We start from the raw sequence: 24644 nt of genomic DNA, 5'->3' as shown, positions 1-24644 counted from the left end.
CCGTTTGATATGCGTGAAGCAAGGATATTCGGGATTTGTATGCTAGAGTTCGAAATGAACAATTTAGAGACCGGATGTATGTACTGTGGTGGTGAGTGGCGGAGCGTTGTTGAGTGCACAGTGCAATAGTGAGAACAGAAAGCATGTCAGCATGCCAGTGGTCTGTTGCCAGTGATCAGACAGCAAAGGCAGCGATCGCACACGCGCTGTCAATATCCTGTGAAGGAAGAAGGCCTGGACCCCTGTCACAGAAACACTCACTCCACAAGGGCATAGCACCTTCCCATGCTATTTGCACTGAGCTATAATGCTCATTTAAAAAATGATTCAAAACAATTTGTATTCACACTAAAGCAATTCACAGCACCATGCAAATACCTTGCATGTACACCGGTGCAAAGTTTCTGTAATATGGCCCCTGAGCAGACACAAGAATAAGCAATGATAAGGTAAGGCTCGATCAGGCATGCAGGAAGGCCTATTCCTGCCTGGTAGCTGCATTTGGGTTAAGCAAAACACTTTCCAACGAGTTAATTAGAGAAATGTTATGTCTGATCCGTCAAGTTGTTATTCTTTCTCTTTGCATGCAAGAAAGGAATAGAGCAAAACAAACGAGGTGATGGCTGGAAGGTTTAGAATTCATCTTAACCTCTGGCATTGCTCGGGGCCTCCCTCCAGACCATCTTTCTTCACCTGCCAAGCCATTATAAAAGGGGAACGACCATATGCAAAGCAGGCTTGGTCCCAACCCAAAAGGGACAGTCCAGGCCAAACTGTTTGGCTACAGCCCTTCTGCACGAGACCACAAGCATCCCCAGACGTGTTTCAGCCTCGTTGGGCCCCATCAGTGAGGAGTAGCTTGGGTCTCAAGGCCCAGCAGGCAGAGGACCCACGCCTGGGCATACCTGTCCCATTCAGGGTGACTACAGCAAAACAAGAGAGGTCAGACCAAGCCTGATTTGCATATGGTCTTTCCCTTTTGTAATGCTAACGATGGTCTGGAGGGTTGCCTAGAGCAATACCAGAGATTAGGATTATTTCCAAACCTTCCAGCCATCACCTCTTTTGTTTTGCAGAAAGGAATAGAGGTCATATAGAAAGGGCTTGGTATGCAGAGTTCCAGGTCTAGAAGCATCAAATTTGCCTTGGAAGCAACCAGCCCCTGAATCATGTGAGAACAGAAACCAGCTAAGGGAACCTCCCAAGAGAAATTTCCAGTAGTAATGATTAATTCAAGATATTTCTATCCATTACTCTTAAGGGTAGACAAGGCACAGGGCTGCATTCATGTTGCCAAGCAGTGGCTAACTTGTAACCAGTGCAAATTTCTACACCGAATTTGAGCCTTTTTGTCAGTAGTTAACTGATTAATTCATATTGCAATAAAAAGGGAGGTATTTCTATTCTGGCTCTAATACAGAGGTCTGAAACATGTGGCTCTCCTGATGTTTTGGACTACAATTCCCATGATCTCTCACCATTGACTAAACTGATTAGGGCTCATGGGAGTTACAGTCCAAAACATCTGGAGAGCCAAAGGTTGCAGACTCCTGGTCTAACGTATAGGTGTCCAGGAATAGCCAGTGATAGGGGAATATCCCATCGATAACACCGTGGAAGTGGATGACAGAATGAACAGACAATGCACAATCTGCTTCTACAGTTCAGAAATCTAAGTGGAACCCTAACCCCTTTCCTGATCACACATAATCCTCCCAATCAGAGAAGTCGGAGGCAGGACGTTGCTCAAATATTTCGGCTAATCAGCAGGGCAGAAAGTTCTGCAAACTAACATCTGAAGTTGGATAGCTTCTCTTTGTTGCTTGTTTTTTTGTCATATTCAAGGATGAATGATAGTTGTTTCTATGATTCTTCAGTGTGCTTGTGTGCGCGTTTTTTAACTCTTGAAAATGCCTGGCATTCTAGGCAGTCTGAGTGCACAGATCATGTATCCTCCTGATTGGTTGAAATGTTCTCCATCCACTCGAGGGGAATTTGCGGGGACGGATAGGCAGTCTTTCCAAAGACAGGTGGGCAGAACTGAATAAGGCGAAACCCACTTCTTCCGCCACAGGAACTTATATACAGGGCACATCAGACACTGCCAATCTGAAGAGTTATGAATCATCATGAATGCGGCGTTAAGTATGCGTTCCATGGGCATCAAGGGGGGGTAATGGCCCGAGGCCTGAGTTAACAGCCTGAGCAAAGCAAGGGCAGTTAACATGGTCCCAGGTTGTTACTCCCCGGTCATACCTGTGGTATGGATACATAGGGTCATTAGCACCGGTCCCATGGGCTGGGACGGGGCTAATTAACAGTATTTTTGATCCATGAACGGAGCGTGTTGCAGCGTCCCGTTCACGGAACGAAAAGACAGTTCAAGATGGCCACCATGGAAAGGCAATGGGGGGATCCGTACGGAGCCCCTCTTCCATTTCCATAATGGCTGCCGGGAGCAAAGCAGAAGGTGCGGCAGCGATTGCCGCCGTTGCAGCCAAAATAAGGTAAGTGGGGGGGAGTAAATAAAAAAATAATAATATTAAGGGGACAGAGGGTGGGGGAAGATCGTGGGGAAGGGGCTGGCCACCGGTTGAAGCCTGCGTTCCTAGCTACCTGATTGGCTGGCTCCCCCCGCCAGGGTGCTAACGTCTTATAGCCACGTTGTTACACAGAATAGACAACTGGGGTTAAACAGGCAGTTATATGGTATGATCATATCTGGACAGTAGAAAGACAAGGTAAACACCCTAAGGGCATTGAGTGGCCAATGTTGATGCCTAGCAAATGCCTAGCGAATGCTCAGGAAGGAGAGTTAAGCAAAGGTATAGATGGATAATAGGCAAATAACTGCCATTTGTCCAAAATATGCCATTTCCTCTAAGTATATCAATACCTTAACATGTACAACTGCTGAAATATTATTATTGACAAAGGTAAATAAATACAAACATACAGTATGCATCTAATGCAATGAAATGTAGTTAAACCCACCCTACAAACAATGAGGAAAGCAAGAAAGTGGAATGGGAGAAGGATGAGTGGCACTATCATTAAAAACCAGTTCTTTATTTGTGAGGGTGTTTGCCTGGGCAGAGCCCCGGCACATATTTTAAAACCATGGCAGTTCTTTTATCAGACTCAGTTTGATTATGATGCTGCGCTTTGGGAAGTGTGTTCTTTCATCTGTCAGTCAGTAGTAGCCAAACAACAAGCACCAACAGTGTGCACTGGCCGTGCGTCTCTGCATGCTGGGCTGGCTCATTGTAATTCAGGAGCCTGATGACCCACACTGACATGGCAGTGCTAGTTATCCATTTTCATGAAAAACAATGAGTTTATAAGGTAACAGCACAGGGTAAGTGTGCTGGAAATGCACATACACTGCTTCATTCAGTCTGCAAGACATTGGTGTAGCACTGCAATAAACAGAAGCACTGCCACGGCAGGGTAGGTTAACAACAATAGGACAGTCAGTCGGAGTGTTTGCCGAGTGTTGAAGGAGGAAGGAGTCCCTTTATTTCTCTGTGGCAAGGACCTGCTTTCAGAAAGAGGAAAGACTGAAGTCTGTCTACATTGACAGTGAAATCCAAATCTTTAAAAAAACACTTCCGGACGCAGAGCATCACAGAGTGTTTGCCGAGAGTTGAAGGAGGAAGGAGACCCTTTATTTCTATGTGGCAAGGATCTGCTTTCAGAAAGAGGAAAGACTGAAGTCTGTGTACAGTGACAGTGAAATCCAAATCTTTAAAAAACACTTCTGGACGCGCAGCTTCGCAGAGTGTTTGCCGAGTGTTGAAGGAGGAAGGAGTCCATTTATTTCTCTGTGGCAAGGACCTGCATTCAGGAAAATGAAAGACTGAAGTCTGTCTACAGTGACAGTGAAATCCAAATCTTTAAAAAAACACTTCCGGACGCGGAACGTCGCTGAGTGTTTGCTGAGTGTTCACCGGAGTGGAGGGGAGTGGAGGCCTGGAGGTTACATTTGACATGGAACACCGCACCAGGAGTCAGTTACGTGCACATGAATTAGGCAATAGCAATAATATGAAAGTGAGTACTTAGATCTGCTGTATTGCAGCACCCCTCCTCGTCCGCTTCTCTTCTCAACAGTGCCCCGTCACTTACCTTTGCCATTGCAGATGGAGCTGGTCTGAGCTTGAACCCACCTGCCGTCACTGCTGTCATGGGCTCTGGCGTGCTTGCCGCGGAGCTACGGATTGTTGATGCCACTGATGCAGCGGGCCCCTTGGTTCGGTTAAAGCCGATGATAGAGTATGTTAGCATGACTACAGACAAGGTAGACACAGACACTGCATCACAAGGAGCGTGTCTCCAACCGTGCGCCGCTGCATCGCCTAGTGGGGCCCATATTGATGTGCAAGTGATCGAAGAAATGGATGAAGCAGCCGGATGCGGCTCGCAGTTAAACTCTCCTACAGCGCATGAGCAAACACCTTGTTCTTGCAGTGGCACGGTGACAGTCCATGAATTGTCAAAAAATCCAAGGGCTGTATTACATGGATGGTGGTAAGGGATTACCGGCACCGGTAAGGGCACCGGTGCCGGTAATCCCTTACCGCCCTACTATGAGGTCCCTCACTGGGTCCCGTCCTTAACGTGTGGTCAGACCACATGTTAAGGACGGGACCTGCTGAGGGACTTCAGAGCAAATAAAGGTACCGCAATTAGGGCCCTATTAGGGCTCAATGGGAATGGGGAAGGGCCATGGTGAATGGGGAATTACCGCCCCTGCCATCCTTGGAATGGGGCGGTAATTCCGCCATTCACCATGCCGGACTCCGGCGGCAACCATGGCGCTACTAGCGCCATGTTTACCGCCATCCGTGTAATGAGGCCAAATGTTATTGCAAAAACAAATGACCAAGTACGGAATTTTCAAGAGTTAAAAAACGCGCACACAAGCACACTGAAGAATCATAGAAACAACGATCATTCATCCTTGAATATGACAAAAAACAAGCATAAAGAGAAGCTATTCAACTTCAGATGTTAGTACCCTGCGCTGGCATTTTAAAAAGAAGTAAATACCTGCTAACATTTGGGATTCCACAAAGCACATCCAACACAAATGATGTAATGCTAGAAAATAATGGAGTGAGAAAAGATGGAGGCAAATTAACAGATAAAGATCTGTTATCTGGCTCACAGTTGCCAGGTCCTGAAGAGTGCCAATCCGAACAAATGAATGGCGATGTTATAAGGAGTGTTGAACCAGCAGTTGAGCCAGCTACTTCCACAAAAACGATGCAACCCATTCCATACATATGTGCACTGGAGCAGCCTACCACATATGCATTGCCAACCATAGACTGCTCAGTTATGAAAATGGTGAAATCAATAGCGCATCTAGGAATTGTACCAGATCCAAGCCTGCCAAAAAGTTATAATGCCATAAATCAGTGCGCTGATCAGTCTCAATCAAATATGCAAGATCTAGAATCCTGCGTGCCCAAACGTCCTAGACTGATGGCATCGCAGAGCAATACTATTAGCGATGAGCAGCAGAGGCACATCAATGAGATTATGGATAAAATTGGAGCATTGGAAAAAGGAAAGACAGATTCGAGCCAATCAATTGTTGTGCCAAAACAAACAGAAAGTATTCCACCTGAAAAAGTCCTTGAAAAATTGAAACAACATATTGAAGAGACTATAATATTTGAGGAGTCAACAGATTCCTCTTATACCAGTGAAAGTAATAGCTCCAGTAGTGAACAAATCAAAAGGAAACATTTTCAAAAATTGAAGCACACCAAATGATCCAAAGAAATTGAATTAAAAGAGCGGTCACGTTTGAAAGAAACACAAGAAGTAATTATCTCTTTAGTGGCAATAACCTTACTCCTTTTCTTAAAATGTACGAAAATTTAAATGAAAACTGCAGAGATCAATCAACCCTGAGAGCTCTAATGAATAGCAAGCTGATTTATGTGAAATCAGTAATGGAAGCATTAAAATAAAAACGCAGTAGAGAGAAAGAAATGGAAGGTGTGGTCCTCTAAACTTTAATTGACTTGTTACAGGATGCAAAAGCTGTTAAGCGGATATTCCTTGAAGCAATCAAGGAAATTGTATCCAGTTTTCTTTCAGTGTGCAAAGAACCAATAGTGGAACTCTTAAACACATCAGAAGAAAAGGTGGAAAGCAATGCAGGAATGCCAAATGATGTGCTTGTAAGTACCGCCTTTTCAACACCGATACTACACTCAAATGTGGTGATCTCGATTGAAGAACAGGGAAATACTGCTTCGAGCAGTGATTTAACAGTCAATCCTCCGGAGGAACCAAATCAGAGTGATCAAACTAAGAACTCAGTCGAGTCTGAAACAAATGGATAAGATATTACATCCACAAACTCATTCTCAGTGTTTGGGAAAGATGGAATAAAAAAATCTGAGGAGACAAAAAGCCAACCGTTAAAAATGAGTGGAAGGAAGCACATCTGCAAAACCAAAAATATAAAGAAACAAGATTTTGCAGCTCCAGAAGTTTCCTCAGAAAGCTTACGATTCCAGAATCAAATGAAAAAATATCCTCTGCGTTTACGCCATTAGAGCTCGTCGCCAAATTGCCTGAAACATCAGCCAAATTCATACCATCAACAAAAGCAATAGCTGTTGCACTAACACAAGCGCAAGAGTCTTCATTTGAAGAAACTCAAGAGTCTGAAAAAATCATGCAAGAGCTATTGGATCTTTCAGTATATGAAACAGAAGAAGTAAATGAAAACTGGAATGAAGAAAGGACAATATGTGATCATAATGTCTACGAAACAGCTGAAGTTGTGTAACATCGCACGATATCAATAAAGAGGAATGAGAATTCATGACCATGAGCCAAAAAAGGGAGAGGGGTGACCGCCTACTCCTTGATGGGCTTAGTCAAGCGACAGAAATTGTTCCCCAAAAAGTTGAATTGAATAAAGCCAAAACTATATCGCAAAATGGTACAAATGTACAAAAAAAATCTGCAAAACCAACAAATGAATAAGTCACAAAAAATTGAAATAATAAAGTAATGGAAAAACACTGCAAACCCAATATGTCAAAAGGGTTTTAACATTAAAAAGAATCACAAATACTACAGATGGTCTGGTTCTCAATGGATCAGCAATCATGAAAATACTGAAATATATACCTCAACTAAGGACTATACGATCAGAAGAAATACTGACAGTAAGATTTCCAAATGAAAGCAAAAATGATGTAGCTTAAAAGATTCTCAATTCAGTGATTCTTGCCTCTATAATGTTGGAAGCAAAATAACATTTTCAATTGCTGGGTTTTAAAATTGAGAAAAGTCATACAAATGAATACATTAATGATACAAACAAAAGTATGTATACTACACGATTTGAATTAAATACTCAACAAGAAGCATTGAAGAATATAAGTGCGGAAAAACATGCCCAAGTAAATTCCAGCTATCCATGTGTAACAGAAGACGCCACATACCAAAATTTGAACAAAGACCACTTAAACAAAATTCAGATTAAGATTAAGGGAACATCATCTACGGGACAGGCTTCAACCTCAGAGTCAGGTGTTAAAGAAGATCCAAAAGATTGAAATTGGTTGGCCGGTACCTTGGCAAAAAATAAAAAGGGAGCATTAGCGTAAGTGGACTGAAAATTAAGAAAGTTGGAAGATTGGAAGTTGGAACACTCGGGGCTATAAGCACTTATTCAATCATATTTGCGTACAAGAGTCTTGGCTTAAGGAAGTCCCCTTGGTCGATGGCTACACTGTTCTGTTCAACCCGGCAAAAAGGTGGAGGGATAGGAAGACCAACAGCTGGGCTATTGACTTTAATTAAGAATGGACCTGCCTTTCCATATTAGAAGCTTCGTATATAGGTGCCCATATACATTCAACTGTTCTACAGATGGACTCTGGTGTAGACAAAAAAAATGAATTGTTGGTGTTAAATGTGTATTGGAACCCAACAAATAAAGAACAAACTAATTTTTTGGAACAAGTCATGGAATATGGTAGGGAGATTTTATTTTCCATGCTGTTACTTCAAATTGGGATTGAACCCAGATATACGGGAAACCCTCAATGAGATTAGTCCAACTGGAGCACAGGTCTAATGGACCCTGAGTGACTACTATATTTAAGAGTCAGAATGCATTACAGTACTGGATGTATATCACTGATAACAACAACCGATTATCAAAAACTTACCCTGCATTAACATCGTTCTTGAATCACCATACATAGATTGATATGATGCAAGCCTTGAGAGCGACTTGATTGTCGAAACACGTGTCGGCTGACACCGTTAGAAAATAAATACCTTATACTCATGGACTCTGAATGTTTATAACATGACCATATATTCTACTTACTAAACTTAGTACATTTGAATTAACTTAAGGAAGAGCACGAATTTGAGAGTCATTCTTCTAAAAAAGTCATGGAATGTATTGATCAAATGAGAGAAAAGTATACTTCCACCTACACCATGATATGTGGAGACCTCAATGCAAATTGTTTCGAGGAGGAATGGTTAAATGCAAAAACGAAATCCAGTCACAATGGGAAAAAATGTGCACGTGGAAAAAGCTGGATGGAAGAGATGGAAGTCAGAGGAATTCACAGACTGAATGGAAATATATTAGGTGACATACCACCTGTTACCACTTGGTCAAATGGTAAAACACAGGAAATTCTAGACTATGGGCCTCATTACACGGAAGACGGTAGCCATGGCGCTATTAGCGCCATGGCTACACCCTTACCGCCGTCAGAGGCCAGGTTCCCGGAATAGGGACTTACCGGCCTACTCTGACCTTTGCGGGACCGGTAAGTCCCCATTCCGGGAATCATTCCCCATTCCCATTTGAGCCTCCATAGGGCTCAATGGGAATGGGGAAGGAGCAAATAAGGGTAGCGCAATTTGCGGTACCATTATTTGCACTGGAGTCCCTCAGCGGGTCCTGTCCTTAACGTGTGGTCTGACCACACGTTAAGGACAGGACCCGCTGAGGGACCTCGTAGTAGGGCGGTGGGGATTACTGGCACCGGTGCCCTTACCGGTGCCGGTAATCCCCTACCACCTTCCATGTAATGAGGCCCTATATGTTTACATCAGAAGACCTTCTACAAAGAATTGCAAACTTTTGCGTGACACCGACTTCACACAACGACCATGATATAATTATTGCAACGATAATCAAGGGCAAGAAAGTGGAAAAGAGTAGGTGGAATGTGAAAATTGACTTGCAATCTGGAAGGAATCGCTTGAGAATAAAACCAAAGCGCACATCAATAATAATAAAGAAGCTGAAATCACATCAAATAGAGGATCCAAAGTCAGTGGAATACATTCTCACGGTACAGAGTTTCAAAGAAAATAATGTTAAAATAATGAAACCACAATTCAAGTCTAATCACATATATGATATTGAAGTGGCCCGACAAAAGAAACAATTAAGACAAGATTTGAGGAAGTTAAAACGATTTAATCATCAGCAGAAAAAAGAATTGATACAAAAAAAGAAACCAACAATATAAAAACCGGCAAAAATCACACAAAGCAAACTTGCTTCAGAAAGATGCAGAAAATATGTTCAGAGCACTCAACAATATTAATTACCAGAAATCTGTGGCAGTTGCTAAATGAGAAATACAACGCAAATATCTCTTGTCAAATAAATCCAATAACAGAAATTATATGGATCAGTCATTTTGGAAAAGTATTCAATGAATTAAGGGACCCGACTGAATTTAATATAGAAGAGTGAAAAACAAATGAAGAGTGGAACATAACTTTTGACAAAGAAGAGATTAAGACAATAATCAACAAAGCTAGCAACTCGCGCGCCCCAGGTCCCGACGGGCTATCAAATGCAGTCCTAAAAACAGACTGGGAAAAATGGTCAGAATATTGTGAGATGTTAATCAAGAGAATAACCAAAATAGGTCGCACTATGGAGTCATGGAGATCTGCAATTATCGTTCCCATTTTTAAAAAGGGAGATCGATCAAAGGCAATACACTATCAACCGATCGCCCTTTTGGATTGTGTGGGAAAGATTTTTGCCACTGGAATTTTGAACCATTTGAATAAATGGATCAAAGACAGCGAGTGCTATGACAAAAGACAATCGGGATTTGTTGAATATGTAAGATGCAGTTTGAATCTCCTGTTACTTGCATTGTTGAAAAAAGAGCTTTCAACAGAAAACAAATATTATATTTGGCAAGTATTGATCTCCACCAAGCCTTCGACAGTATAAACTGAGATTTGCTGTGGAGAAAACTAGAGAATAAAGGCTGCCCTAAAGATCTTCTAAAAGCAATAAAAGATTTAAACACAAACACATGGATAAGAGTAAAACTAGACCAGTATGGCAACTTATCAAAGAAAATTGCGATCAGCAAAGTACTAAAACAAGGATGTCCTTTGGCAGCCACTCTCTTTTGCTTCTACATAGAAGATTTAGAAAAAATCCCAGATGAAATTGTGGCCTTCCCTCCGAAAATCAACGGAACATCAGTTGGAAGACTACTATACCCTGATGATCTGATCATTTTAGATCAGACAATGATAGACTTTCAAAGATATTTAAACAAACTTGAAAAATATGTAGCCGAAAAAGAATTGAAAATAAATGCAATAAAATCAGAAATACTAGTATTTGGTGATAGAAGAGGGAAGTACAAAACATTTTTTAAGTGGTCTCTAACTGGCAACTACATAGAACCCAGCAATGAAATAAGATATTTAGGAATTCAATTGAGCACCGCAAAAAACGAGGATCCATGGAAGAAAACCTTGAAAAGCAAAGTAAAAAGATTAACAGCACAAGGGAAAACCATAAATAAAAGATACAGGAAGTTTTCACTACAACCATTGATCACCTTTTATAGGCAAAAGGTTATACCTTCATTGACCTATGGCGGAGAGACTTGCATGGGCATAAAAGAAGAGTTTTGGAATAACCTTGAGGGTAGCTTTTGGAAAAAACATCTTGCCACTTCCGAAGGCTACACCTATGGCTATTATTCACCATGAATTGGGATTGTCTTCGCTATTTGCTCACATAATTTACAATAAATTAATGTTGTATCAGAAAACTATGCTCGACAATTGATGACCGCAATTTGAAATGTTAAAAAGTAAGAGTAATCGGCATATTGAGAAAGTAGTAGACGAATGGAAAAAAGATTGCAATCAAATGCTGATTAATTTGAGGCTTGGATTAAATACACTAATAGAAAATCCAAACCTGATAAAGAGACAGATTTGGGCCGAAGATTGGTCAGAAACTGAACACCTTAGAACAAAATCAAAGACCCATACTTTGCTGGATACAAACTGGAGTATAAGATCCATTATTCCAGAATGCTAAGAAGTTTCCTCATGACAAACAGAGAGACTTGTTATTATGATTCAGACTAAATGTCCTTCGAAATAAGACCACATTGGCAAAATACAGCAAAGAAGAATTCTGTCTGAAATGCAGGCTGTGCAAACAGAAGTGTGAAACATTACAGCATCTGATATTATTTTGCCCGGAATTGAGAATCACATATTTTCACAGTGTGTGGTGGACGCATGTGGCTTGGATTCCAAAAAATCAAAATCGTGGGAGATATACGAATGTAGAAATAGGAAACTGAACTATGCACTAACGAAATGTTTGGGGTTCACATTTAAATTATTAGAAGCAAAGAGTTAAAGTAGAAGGAAGATGGACTGTACATGATATTGGATGGTTTTTTATGTTCGACAGATATGAATGGGACTAACACATTGTATTTGATTTGTATTTTACTCTGTCATCTAAAATGTATAAGCGGAAATTTCAAGGTTATCGGTTACCTCGCTTTATACTCTTTTGTTTTTGTAAGTCATCTCCTTTTGTAAAGATTATTTTATCAGTATAAAAACAGTGAAAAGTTTGAAATAAACTATATACACTAATAAAAAAATAAAAAAATAGGACAGTCAGCAGTACTAACACCGGGGCAATGATAGAGGAAACGGCTATTGCCGAGAAGGAGTGCCTGTCCTGCGTGCCAATCTACACAAGAAGATCTTGCTGCACTGTTTGAAAGGAAAGTTCATTGGTTCAGTAATGATTTTGTCTGAATTTGTCCATCAATTTACCATAGCCAAGGATGCATGCTTTGTTTCCTGTGACTACACGGTCAATAAGTTCCAATTGCCACCTAAAGAACCACATCAAATTGTTAATGATTATGTGTTTAAAGAAGCACCTAGATGTGTCGCCTTATTTCAAGGCACAAATAGTAGGTTATGTTATTTTGTGTTATGTTGATTGATATTTGTACATCTCTTATCTGCCATAGTCAGTGCATCCATCAATCCCAATGAGTCTTTGTGAGTCACAGCATTGACCCCAAATAAGTTGACATTGTGGGTAGCAGACATGATTGGGGCAACAGTGGCTGGGGAGCTGTACGCTCCTATCTGTCACAAGTGTACTAAAAAAAATTAGGTCCCTGGCACTTTCTTTTTTTTAAATTAAGCACTGTTGATGTCAGGATTTAACCTGGTAAAACCCTAGCTTTGCATCACAGTTATAAAAGCTGTGTCGGCATCTAACTAAATTAGGTAGTACCATATGTCACTACGGATGTGTTTATATTGTTTTTTAATTAGGGAATATGTTGTGGGTTTTGCATGTATCTGGTTTTGTGACTGTGGTATTTTACTAACTTTCAAAGCAATGTGTCAATTGTCATCATTGCTTTTACATTTTGTGTATGGATTGTAGTTGCTATCTGCTTTTATGGATATTTTGTATCTGAATAAAGTAATTTGACTGACTGACTTCATGTGAGCTGATGGGGATGGGAGGGTGGTGGTTGTCATGTGCATTGCGTTGGTCATTGAGCGGCCGGTATGTCCTTGGGTGTTGCTAGAGGCAGGTGCTTGAAGAGATATAGTTGTGTTTTGCAAGTGTAGTGGTCTTGTTGGGGAAGGTACTCACTGTAGAACTTGCAGTCCTCCAATACGGTGAGTATATTGTTGTCCTGTGAGTATGGCCAGTGCCTGCACAAACGTGCGGTGTATTAATTTAGTCAATGTAGGGTCGGTTTCCTTGTCAGGCGATACTGCAGCCTCGCGAGTCCTGCACGCGCAGGTAGCCGCGAGAGTGGAACGCGAGATGGAGAGAGATGTGTGGAAGGAGCCTGAAGGGGCTGGTGCCAGCGGGGCACCCATTTACCCACATAACTTATCCCATTGTAACTTTAAATACTAAATAACTATAAGTATTCTTACCCACCTTCTGTGTGCCAGAGTACATTACAAACTGCCGATGAGCGCAGACTTGTCAGAGTCATTCGAAGTGCCTCACCTTCCCTGAGCAGCTGATTCAGACCCGGTGAGAGCGCATGCAGGGCAGGATGGAACCAACAATAATCAAACCACTTGATGCTTTTGCAAAGTCCCCAAAGTTGGATGCACCAAAAAAGGTTATCAGTCAAGCTTGATCCTAATGCTGAGGATGCCGTTCTGTCAGTGGGAGGTCCATTAGGTAGTACGAAGGTGTTGGAAGACATTTTTCAAGACAGAGTTGGTTGCCTACAGGGATTTGTTCACCAAATCATTCTTAAAGATAACTATACACCAGTAGCACAAAGAATGCAGAACATACCCATGGCTATGAGAGATGAAGTCAAAGAAGTTGTTGGAGCAGGACATAATCGAACATATTGATGACTCAGACTGGGTTTTTCCACTTGTGGTAGTGAGGAAAAGTTTGAGGAAGATATTAATTTGTGTGGATATGAGAAGGTTAAACCAGTACATTGTTCCGGGCAGACATCCATTGCCCAACATCCAGGAAATCATCTCCACCATGGGTCCAGTGGACTTCTTTTCCACATGTGACGAATCAAAATCCGGGGCACCATTGGTCCAGGGATGAATATCGGTTTCTAAACCATCAATCAGCCCCACACCTCTTGTACACCAGAATGGATCTGAAAAGATTGGAAACACAAGTAAATTATAAACCTCCTTGGCCTATTTTGAAAACGTGGACGCAACAGCAGGCTTATTTCTGCAAGGTCATGGATCGTTGGTTAGTTGCAACACAGCGAAAATACAATTATTACCCAATGTTTGTATACAAATATTTACTTTATTATTATTCTAACAGACAGTTGTAGCACACTACAAAATACAACCCACCCTGTAAAGGAACACAGAGAACAGACAGTTTCACGAAGGAAAGGGATGCACTCTGGATACTGACAGGAGGGTAGTCGGTGAAGCAATCAGTCTTAACTGTTCAAAGTTATTTGGTTTCTGCACCAAAGGAGCAAGGGGTCATAAATGTCACTAGCGGCCTTCAGAAAAAGGACCAGATGGACATAGACACGATTTACCTGGTGCTTCAGATGATCTTGATGCTCAACAGCATTGAGTCAGTTGCAGGACGCTTTGCAGCTCCTGCGACAGAGTTCACAATGGGAGACAGCTGCGTGTATCAGGTGGCAGGCAGTTCAGCAATCGAGGCTGGACGGACGGCCACAGGCAGGCCTAGACGGCAGCTCAGGTCAAGAATCGTTGTCACTGTGCTGTTTGGTGGATCTGAAATGCTGGTCAAGGCCTATCGGACAGCTTTAGTGACCGCAGCGTGGCAACTGTCAGTGGTGCAGCCAGTCACAGTTCGAGGGCTTGAAGTCACAAAAATGTCCTTAAAAGGTTGACACTGATTGATGCTTGTTGTGGCACTCCTCCTAGCTTCTTCGCAGGGCTTGTGTCATCCTTTAAGGGAGACGGCCCGAATCTAAAGAGAGTGTTTGCAGCAACGGCCTTGTCCTTTGTTCAGAGACTCTCTGGCACTTCCCACCTAGGAAACGTGCTGTCAGAACCTAGCAGGGCACACTGTGTTCTGGCTGGGTACCAGTTCTGGAGCTGATGGACGGGTCCTCTAAGTCCGGTATATCCCTCTGTTCCCTGGGAGATTTTTAGGGGTGGGATCTTGCTTCCCTCTTGGAAATACTGGCCTTCCTTCACTGGCGAAAGCTGTAAGGCAGACTGTACCTTCAGCCAGGTTCCAAATGAGTCCTTCGTACTCCTTTCAAAGTCGTTGGATGATCTGCTAAGTGAAGGGCTCAGCCCCCTTTTAAAGCCAAATGGGCCCCAGTGATTGGTGCAGGCTAAGCCTACCTTAATGAACCAATCCTGGGTCCCCACCAGAAATCTTCTGTTATGCATGAGGTCATAGCCAGAGTGCTTTGCAACAAGAAAGATAAGGGGTGAAAACATGTACTACTGAGTCCCACCCGTCTTCCTGTCTGTTGTGGATCAAAGTGTCTCTCTGGTTAATTGATCTCTCTGTGACTCCTGATCAAAGCTCAGGTCTGAGGTTTGTGATGAGAACAGACTTTCTGTGTCCATCAAATCACATACTTCTTCCCTCTGAAAGGGGTTTCCCTGCAGGGGTTGCCTACTGTAAACAGTTGTCTCAGACATGACATTCACGGCACTTCATACAGAGGATGGGAGATAGCTTCAAGCTGACACATTGCATTTCAAGGAGGTGTTGGTATTTCTTGCCCCTTGTGTTAGTTCTGTGACCAGGCCTCTTTGCAAGCCTATTTTCCTTTAATTCTCATTAGTATGCGCTGCCACCGCACAGAACTTTGACAATAGAACAGGACGGATCCATGGAGCCTTTGATATTTTGATTAGGCTGGCTGTGGCCGGAGGAAGGTGTTGCCTTCCCCCTTCAGAGATGCTTTGATATATCCATGGCTGTCACATTCCAGCTACATGTGACAGGGAGGACTCTGCATGTTCACTGTGTTCCCCCTGGAGTACAATTGACTATGTGTTTGTTGTGCTGCGAGCACAGGAAAATGTGTGCTGATTAGCCCCAACATTTTCTGAGATTGATCTCCCATCATTAATTTTAATTACAAAACTTCAAAAAACGCCAGTCGAGCACACACTCCCATGAGGATAGTCGAATTCCTCACACCACATTAGACCTTACTTCGGCCTATCATCAAGTGAAACTGCACAGGATATCGAGACATCTAACTGCTTTCATAATGCCAGAGGTTCAATTTCAGTAGAAACAGATGCCCTTCGGGCTCATCTCCACAGCATCAGTATTTCAGAAGGTCATGCATAGTATTTTGATGGAGATCCTGGAATTCTGTTCTTCCAGGATGACATTCTGGTCTATGCAAAAGATCTGGAGACGCACAACAAAAGGCTTGAAGAGGTGCCTAGGAAACTACAGAAAGCAGGAATTACTCTCAGTAAAGAAAAGTGCAAGATTAACAAAAGTAAAATTTAATATCTTGGACATGTCATTTCAAAGGATGGCATTTGCCCTAAAAAGAACTTGTAAGATACCATTGAAAGTATGCCTGCTCCGATGAGCAGAAATCAGACATTCTTAGGTACGGCTGAGTATTATTCGAAATTCGTCAACAAATTTGTCTCTCACACCATCAATATGAGGGAGTCTCTCAAGAGCAAAGCAGGATTTATTTGGAATGATGCCTGGAAAGAAGAATTTGCTTTCATAAAGGATGCCTTAGCTAGGGCTCCTGCTCTGCAGAACTATAAGAGTGGTAAAGTCACAATCATCACGGCTGATGCTAGCAACATAGGTTTGGGCGCTGTTATGACTCAAGCAGAAGATGGCACAGAGTACCTGATAGCTTTCGCTTCGAGGTTGTTGAAAGGGGCAGAGAAGAACTAAGCCACTATTGAGAAGGAAGCTTTAGCTGTTATGTGGGCTTCTGAAAAGTTCAGTAATTTTGTATGGGGCACTCATTTTGAATTCTACATGGACCACAAACCTTTAGTTTAGATTATCACATCAAAAGGCTTGGATAGTGAATCAGGAAGAATAAGACGGTGGGTTTCTCGTCTGCAAGTGTACAATTGTGTTGTAAAATATATTCCAGGTGTAGAGAACCATGCAGTAGATTGTCTATCGAGAATGTCATCTATTGTTGAGGGTGGAGTAGAGAATGAAGGAAATGAAGTAATGTTCGATGTCAGTGACATTTCTGTTTCACAAGAAGAATGGGTGAGTGAAATGCAATGTGACAAGAAACGTGTACGTTTCATGAATGCTCTGCCAAGCACAAACCTTAGCAAGGATAAAGCAGAGTGGTTGAATCTCAGGAGTTTATGGGAGGTGAATGATGATTTGTCGATCAGGAATGGACTGCTGTGGAGAGGTGAGAAAATCATTCTGCCTGAAGCCATCAGAAAAACGTCTGGTGGACGTGAATCATGAAGGACACCAGGGGATAGTGAACACTTCACAAAGGATCTTCAATGGCCAGCCTGCGATCTTAAAATTGAGGGTGCAGTCAGGGATTGTATCCTTTGCAAAAGAAGTGACAAAGTATGTGTGACTGCTAAGTGTCCCATGGCAATGACTGGCATTCCCTCACAACCTTGGGACAAAATAGGAATGGCTGTTTTGGGTCCTGTTCGGTACAATGGAGTTCATTCCTTTTGTTTGGTGGTGTTGGATCTGCTCACTAGGTGTACAAAAGTGTTAGTGACTGATAGTGTGACATCAAAGAAGGTTGTGGATTTCTTTGAGGATTTGTGTGCTAGAGACGGCTATCGCAGAGCGATAGTTACTGATAATGGTACCCAGATCAGGTCAAAGGAATGGAGTGACTACTTTCAGGTGCATGAGGCTGTGAAAGCTCATAGGTTCACTGCGCACATTAGCACTGGTGTTTCACCATTTGAGCTTAGCAGAGGGAGGAAAGCCAGTACTAAACATTTCCCCTCATCGATGTGTCAGCCTGTTATGTTAGTGGAGAGATTTGGTAGTGTGAGAGAGAACATTACAAGGAGTCAATTGAGAAACAAGTTATTGTATGATCGGAGTGGAGTAAGAAAGTGAGTTTCACCATGTGTTGGGGGACGTGGTCAGGATCAAGTTGCCTTTGGCACTTCGGGTTGGGCATGTAAATGGTCTGACCCCATCAGTGTGAAAGAGGTGTTTAGGTTTGTGACTAAGACTGAGGACAACAGAGTATGGAACTTGGAACGTGTGATGATTGAGAAAGGGGTGGGGTTCAAGTGCTCTGGTGTTTCTTCCTTGCCTAGTGTTTCAGATGGGAGGCCTATCTGTGATAGAAGAGCTCGCAGCCCTGGACAAGGTGGCTCAGCCACAGAACTAGCCACAGACCTGATGAGGTTCAGGAATGGAAGAATTGCCCGCAGACCAATTTATCTCACAGACCATATTCACTAAGTTTTTGTTTTCTGTGTTGTATCCTGTTGGAGAGTCTTTGTGAAGAAGAGGGGATGTAAAGGGTCGGCGTTGGCTTCCTCGTCAGCCGATCCTGCAGCTTTGCGGGTCCAGCACGCACAGGTGCCCGCGATAGTGGAACAGGAGATGGAGAGAGAAGGTCGGAAGGAGCCTGAAGGGGCTGGTGCCACTGGGGCTCCCATTTACACACATGACTTATCCCCTGTAACTTTAATTACTAAATAAATATAAGCATTCTTACCCATCTTCTGTGTGCCAGAGTACATTGAAGTCAAGTGGGAAAGACAGGTTTAGACTCAGACCTCCTAGTTTCACAGTCAACAATTCAATCACCATGTTAAATCAGATGTGCTCCCATCAAGGTTCAATTACTGCATAGGCAGATTTTTTAAATGCAAGATATTTAAAACACTGGCCTGATTCTCAAATCGTTTTTCAATGTGAAAATCCGTTTTGGGATCAGGCCCCACAGCAGTGTACACACACTGAGGCCCTGTTTCACACTCAATTTCTCTGATCCACGTAAATCCACTCTTTCTAATCTCCCCCATCTTTATTCTTATCATCCAAGTATACAGTATTGTATTGTTGTTCGGGTTCTAGATCGTTTGCACACTAAAGTTGCTAATGATGCTATAGTGGTCTACAAATCCAATCCAGAAGGATTGTGCAAGGTGGCATCCCGCCACTATCTTTGATATCAAAAATAATTGTTTATGGAATTGCATCAAGTCGAAAACATAGAAGTGAAACTGTAAACTGATGAGTTCAGTAAACAAGCTAATGCTAACTGCAGAGGGACAGTTTTGATTGGTCCCCAATCCTACAGTTAACTTCCCGGTCACATAGGCTGTTTATTTAATGTTATTTGTAGGTTTGGTCTCATCTTAGTTTGTTGTACAAAATGGCGTCAATAACCTTTCAGTATGACTGGTGCATAGTAAATCTAGGGAGTCAGATTAATAACTGATCCTTTCATTGTTTTTATCTATCCTTTTACAAATAGACTGTTGGACCAGGTGGTTTGATCACAACCTCCCCAATGGGCAAGGGGAATCTGAACTGCTGAGTGAGCTGAGGACAGCGTATCCCGGGCTCATCTGCGCCGATCCCATTGGAATTGAGGCTGAGACTACACAGGGCCTTTCGGCACAGGACGTGAAAAACACTATTCGGTAAGGGACCCATATCTAAGGAGCTCCAAAGTGACTTTGACAAGGTCCTGGAAAGGAATCTTGCTCTGTGGAATATTTATGTCCAATTCTGTCACACAGCCATTACTAAGTACAGGGCACCCATTCCCCATTAAAGGGTTCAACAGATACTTTGAAGAAACCCTCTCAATTCAGTCCGATTCAAGTTAGGCTACAGGACCTGATATGACCTTAATGGAAGCTTGATATGCTGTAGACGGTGTTGGTAAAAACGTGTAATTTTATTTAACATTCCGAGTTGCAGATGGGTAATAAAGGGACCAGGAATCTTACTGGAGATTGCACAGTATTAAAGATGAAGCTTGTTTGGGAATTCAGAACGGTTCAGCTTCCATGAAAATCCTGCACCAGCAGATAGAATTCAGCATGTTATTATCAATGCAAGGATTTACTTTTATTTCATTTAATACCGTAACATTTTACACAGGATTGGCAAAGTCATTTGGTTGTGAATGTCATTTGACAAATGCAGTCTCGAATGCTATGAAAAAGCCATCATATGCCTGCATAGTAACCATATGGTAGGGTGTGATCCGACATGTAAGCACAGGTCTGGGAGGATAGCTCAGGGGCAACACATTTATCTTGGAAGCAAGACAACGCAGAGCAACACAGTTTCAAAGAAGTGTCCTGTGCTTAGAGACTGGTTTCTGGTATTAACTGTGTTATAAAAGATTCATGGATTAATTAGTTCAGGTAAAACACTAAGGCCCACATTACGAGTTCGGCAGTAACCATGCCGCTATTTGCGGCATGGCTGCCGCCGAAATCGCGTCAGGGTCCGGGTCCTCGGAATGAGGATTTACCGGGCCATTCCGAGTTCGGAAGGCCCGGTAATTCCTCCCTCCAAGGACCCGGACACGGTCCTTCCCCATTCCCATTTCAGCCCCCCTAGGGCTGAATGGGAATGGGAGAGGGAGCAAACAACGGGCCATTACGAGATGGCCCGTTGTTTGCTCCCTCTTGTCCTCGCGGGACCCGGTAAGCACACCTGGTTTTCCCAGGCGTGCTTACCGTGTCCCGGGAGGGGAACTCGTAATGCGGCGGTACAGGGTGAACGGCGCCGGCACCTTTTACGGCGCCGTTCACTCCGTACCGCCAGGGTCGTAATGAGGCCCTAACACCAAGAATTTCGACAAGTTCAAGTAAGTAAAACTTCACAAACATGGAAGAACAATGAGCAGAAACAATGTCTGAGCTGATTCAACAGTTGAACAGGTTGCACCCAAGGAGTGGACATTTCAGAGGTGTTCTGAAGAAGTAAACAGTATTAGTTTCAAGGCTAGTTAAGAGCAGGTGTTCTGCTAGAACATGGTCTGTGCAAACACACATTTCAATTCTTCATCTACAGTTTCTGAAAGGTTGCTGCAGGTAAAATGAACAACTTAAAAAAATATATGCATGAAGCGTTAATAACTTTCATGTAGTAGATCAAATGCAAAATATTAACCCTATAACTGGAAATATTTCTTTTGCAGAGAAAAAGTTAAAAAAAAAAAATCAATTATGGGTACTTTGTCATTGAAAAATAGTAAAGAAAACCAGGGTCCAGTCGCAGAATGTCTGCACTACCCTCTGCACAGCACATAACTTCTTTATCGCATTTGCTAGTGGTGGTAGAGCCGCAAACACTGAACATGCAGTTTCTGCATCTGTACAGGCGCCGCATCAGACTCTAAAAAAGCTGTGCACTGTGCACGTTGAAGAGCAACCCTTCTGTTATCTGGCCGTACAAATCTCTGCCTATAACCGTTCTTGAGTTTATTTATTTGTTTATTTAACGTGTTTATATACCACGCCACATGCCCAGAGGCCTCAGAGTGCACAGTTATGGCCTTGAAATGATTGGCTGTAAGTTTGAGACTGGCTCGTCGTATAAGTGAAGAATGGATATTTGAAGAGACATTGTATTTCTTTTGTGTGCATTGTTTGTATTCTTTATTACTTGGGCTCTATCAATGTAGCCTTCTTTACTATTACTCTTTGGAAAAACTGCTCAGTGAGTTAACAGACCTGCTGCAAACCTTTGTTGCGACCTACGGATCACAAGTTCAGTTGCGGGCAGGTAAGACTTCGCCTTTTATTCTTTTGAAGTTGATGAAGTGAGGACCACTGAATTGGGAAGTAACTCCTAATGTTGCAACAAGAAAGAGTTCCCTTTGTGGCTTCTTTCCAGCTGCCCATACCTCCCTTTATGGTAGAGGTTTGCAGGGACATTCATGAAAAGTTGAGTGAAGCCGCAAAGGTTCTCAAACCTCTTCAATTTAGCCGAACTTCTTTGTAGACAATTTGTGGGTCCATAAATTTCTTTTCCGAAGGTTTGCCCATGCTGACCCTCTGGTGCTGCTGCTGCTGCCGCCATCAAATGCAATTTCAGCTACGGACACTCCAGTAATGTGCTATGTAAAACCTCCAAATAGATACATAAATACATGGAGATTGACGGAGGGATCCTACAATCAAAGGATCCTTGAGTCCATGGTTCCCAGAAATGGTACTGGTACATTTTTGTCTGGAAATATAGGACTGGTACATATGATGAAATTCACTTTTCAAATCTGCTTTTAAACCTTATTTTCTAACGAATCAGTGCATTATATAGCAGTAAGCCAGAAGAGGAAACACATCTCTTATTACCCACCGATCAGACAAATATATGTTGTGGGTATGAGCCTATGTGTGTGTTTCATATTCTCAATGTCATCTTTAGAAATGTGTGCCTGTCTGCAACGTCAGAGTGTGCCGCATCTGTGGCCCAAGGCACCAGTAGGTTGTCGTGATATGAAAAATGGAATGAGGGGAGACCGCGCTGGGAGTAACGACAAGAAATATAGGGGCAGCGAGGGAGCGAAAAAACAGAATGCACAGGGTGCTGTTTGCGTGCTGATGTACAGGGAGGGAAATCGGTGAATGTTCCCCGGAAGGAACGAGAAACCCCACTCGAATGTTCCTCAAGGCAGTTCAGGGAATGTGCACAAATTCCTATGTCAGCAACTGGACCCAGTAGAAACAACTGGAAACGGTCCAGAGGAATCTCCAACAGGATAAGTTTCTGCGAACTAAAAAGTCAGAGACGTCAGAAGATGCTTAAGACAGGGGTGTCATAAGTTGAGTGTTTTCATGTCAGTATCTATATGGTCTTGTCTAAAGTACATACTTAGGGCATAGTATTCTACAAGTACAAAACATGAGATCTACATAAACATGAACGAAATAAAAGGAAAGGTACAGGAAACGTTCCCTGCTACTAAATGTATAACTTCAATTACATGCAATATTCTAACCCAGGGATCGGCAACCTTTGGATCGCCAGATGTTTTGGACTACAACTCCCATCAGCCCTAGCCTGCATAGTTAATGGGGAGTGGTCATGGGTGCCATAGTGCACAACATCGAGCCACAACTTGCAGACCACTGTCCTAACCTATAACTCACAGCTGCGACTGGAATTCCCCACCTACGAAACAAACATGAGCCCTAAATAACTTATTACAGGTAATAATACCAACAACCCTCTCCATAATGGCTGCTGGGTGACTCTAATACTCTCATTAAAGTAAGGTTGATCCCGAACAGGGATGGAAAAATGGAGCGATGTCTCCATCAATAACAGGTACATTTAGTATCCTGTCATCATATATTTGAATACGAACAGAATAGACGCCCACACGAGATACTAAAAAAGATAATTTTTAAAATCTATTTCCTGAATCTCTCATGCCCTAGAAGGTGTGAAAGGGTCTGGCCTTCTAATTGGCTAGACGTTTGCACATTCAAAGCAAAAAAAAGACGCCCAAAATGCACAGCACACGAATCTGTGAAATTGGAAGGAATGTCACCCTGCATCATATCGGAATAGTTGGTGCAATTTTCCGCTGCCTGCAAATATTTTGCCCACCCCCTCCTATCCTCCATATTACGAACTATGTCCTAGAATAGACTATAAAAGTAAACAGTTGTAAAATACTATGCAGCCAATCACCAGTCAGTATCACCATGGATTTTAGGTAAGAACATATAGCAATTGCTAGTGTTGAGACATTTTGAAAGTTGCCTATGTTTAGGAATGATTCAGCAACATTCTGGTGAACAAACTGTCTCATTTGCACCGTCACTTGAAGTGTGCGTATACCTACATTTATATCTGAAGGAATATCTAAATATATACTGAGAGGTTTAAATGTGATTTTACCAACCACAATTACAGAGTGGTACATTTCATCAAAGACAAAATACTGAAAAACACAGATTTTAAAAAAATAAATATTTGGGGGGTGTCCCCCTGAAGGTTTTTTTTATACCTTGATAACACCACCCCAACTCCTTCCCAACCTATGTTAACCCCTTTACCTAACTACCCTTTATTTATTTCATTGATGTTTGCAGTGTTTTTCGGTGTTATAGTCCACTCTGAAATTTACCACTCTGTTATGTTTTAGATATATTGGGCCTCATTACGACCCTGGCGGTAAGGGGTTAGCGCCATCGTTAGCTGCGCCGACCCCTTACCGCCAATCACGAGTTCCCTTTCCGCCATGGCGGATTTTACACCTGCTTCTAGCGGGTGTAAAAAACCATGGCGGTAAGGGAACTTGGTGTTAATTACGCCACCGTAATTTACGGTGGCGTAATTAACGCCTTCCCCACTCCCATTATGCCCTATGGGGCAAAAATGGGAATGGGGAAGGGTAAATGGGGATTGGGGACTTACCGCCCCGCCGACCTCGGAATGGGGCGGTAAGTCCGCCAACCACCATGGCGTAAACGTAGTTTACGCCATGGTGGTAAAGTCACGGCCCAGGCGGTAACTTACCGCCTGGGTCGTAATGAGGCCCATTGACTGGATACTCCTGAGAGTACTTAACATTTATCTTTGATTGTTTTATCTTTTATTTTTTTTCCACTTTTTTTAATATATATATATATATATATACATATATATATATATTCAGTGAAAAAACGTTGTTAAATGGACGTTATGGTTCCAAGTAAAACCGAAAACCCCCTGAAATTCACCAGTTATGGTAAGCTAAGCAACCATAACTCGCGCCACCACCGTGCACTGCTAAGACTAACATCCAGGACATCAAAGATGACATTACAAATGTCATTGATGACATCACTGATGACATCACATGTGCATTTACCTTTCA

General features: G+C 42.5%; 1 protein-coding gene across 1 annotated transcript in view; it reads left to right on the top strand.

The window, feature by feature from the left end:
- LOC138472655 (mucin-5AC-like) overlaps positions 1-24644 on the top strand; it is a 515681-nt gene that overhangs the window by 202252 nt on the left and 288785 nt on the right. The window contains exon 5 of the mRNA XM_069610941.1: positions 19284-19452. Within this exon, the coding sequence (XP_069467042.1) occupies positions 19284-19452 (169 nt within the window). The remainder of the gene's footprint in view (positions 1-19283; positions 19453-24644) is intronic.

The sequence above is a fragment of the Ambystoma mexicanum genome, chromosome 8 (assembly GCF_040938575.1).
Source record: "Ambystoma mexicanum isolate Mex_15411 chromosome 8, UKY_AmexF1_1, whole genome shotgun sequence".
NCBI lineage: Eukaryota > Metazoa > Chordata > Amphibia > Caudata > Ambystomatidae > Ambystoma > Ambystoma mexicanum.
Note: the sequence above shows the minus strand (reverse complement) of the source record. Positions and strands in the feature narration are given on the sequence as shown.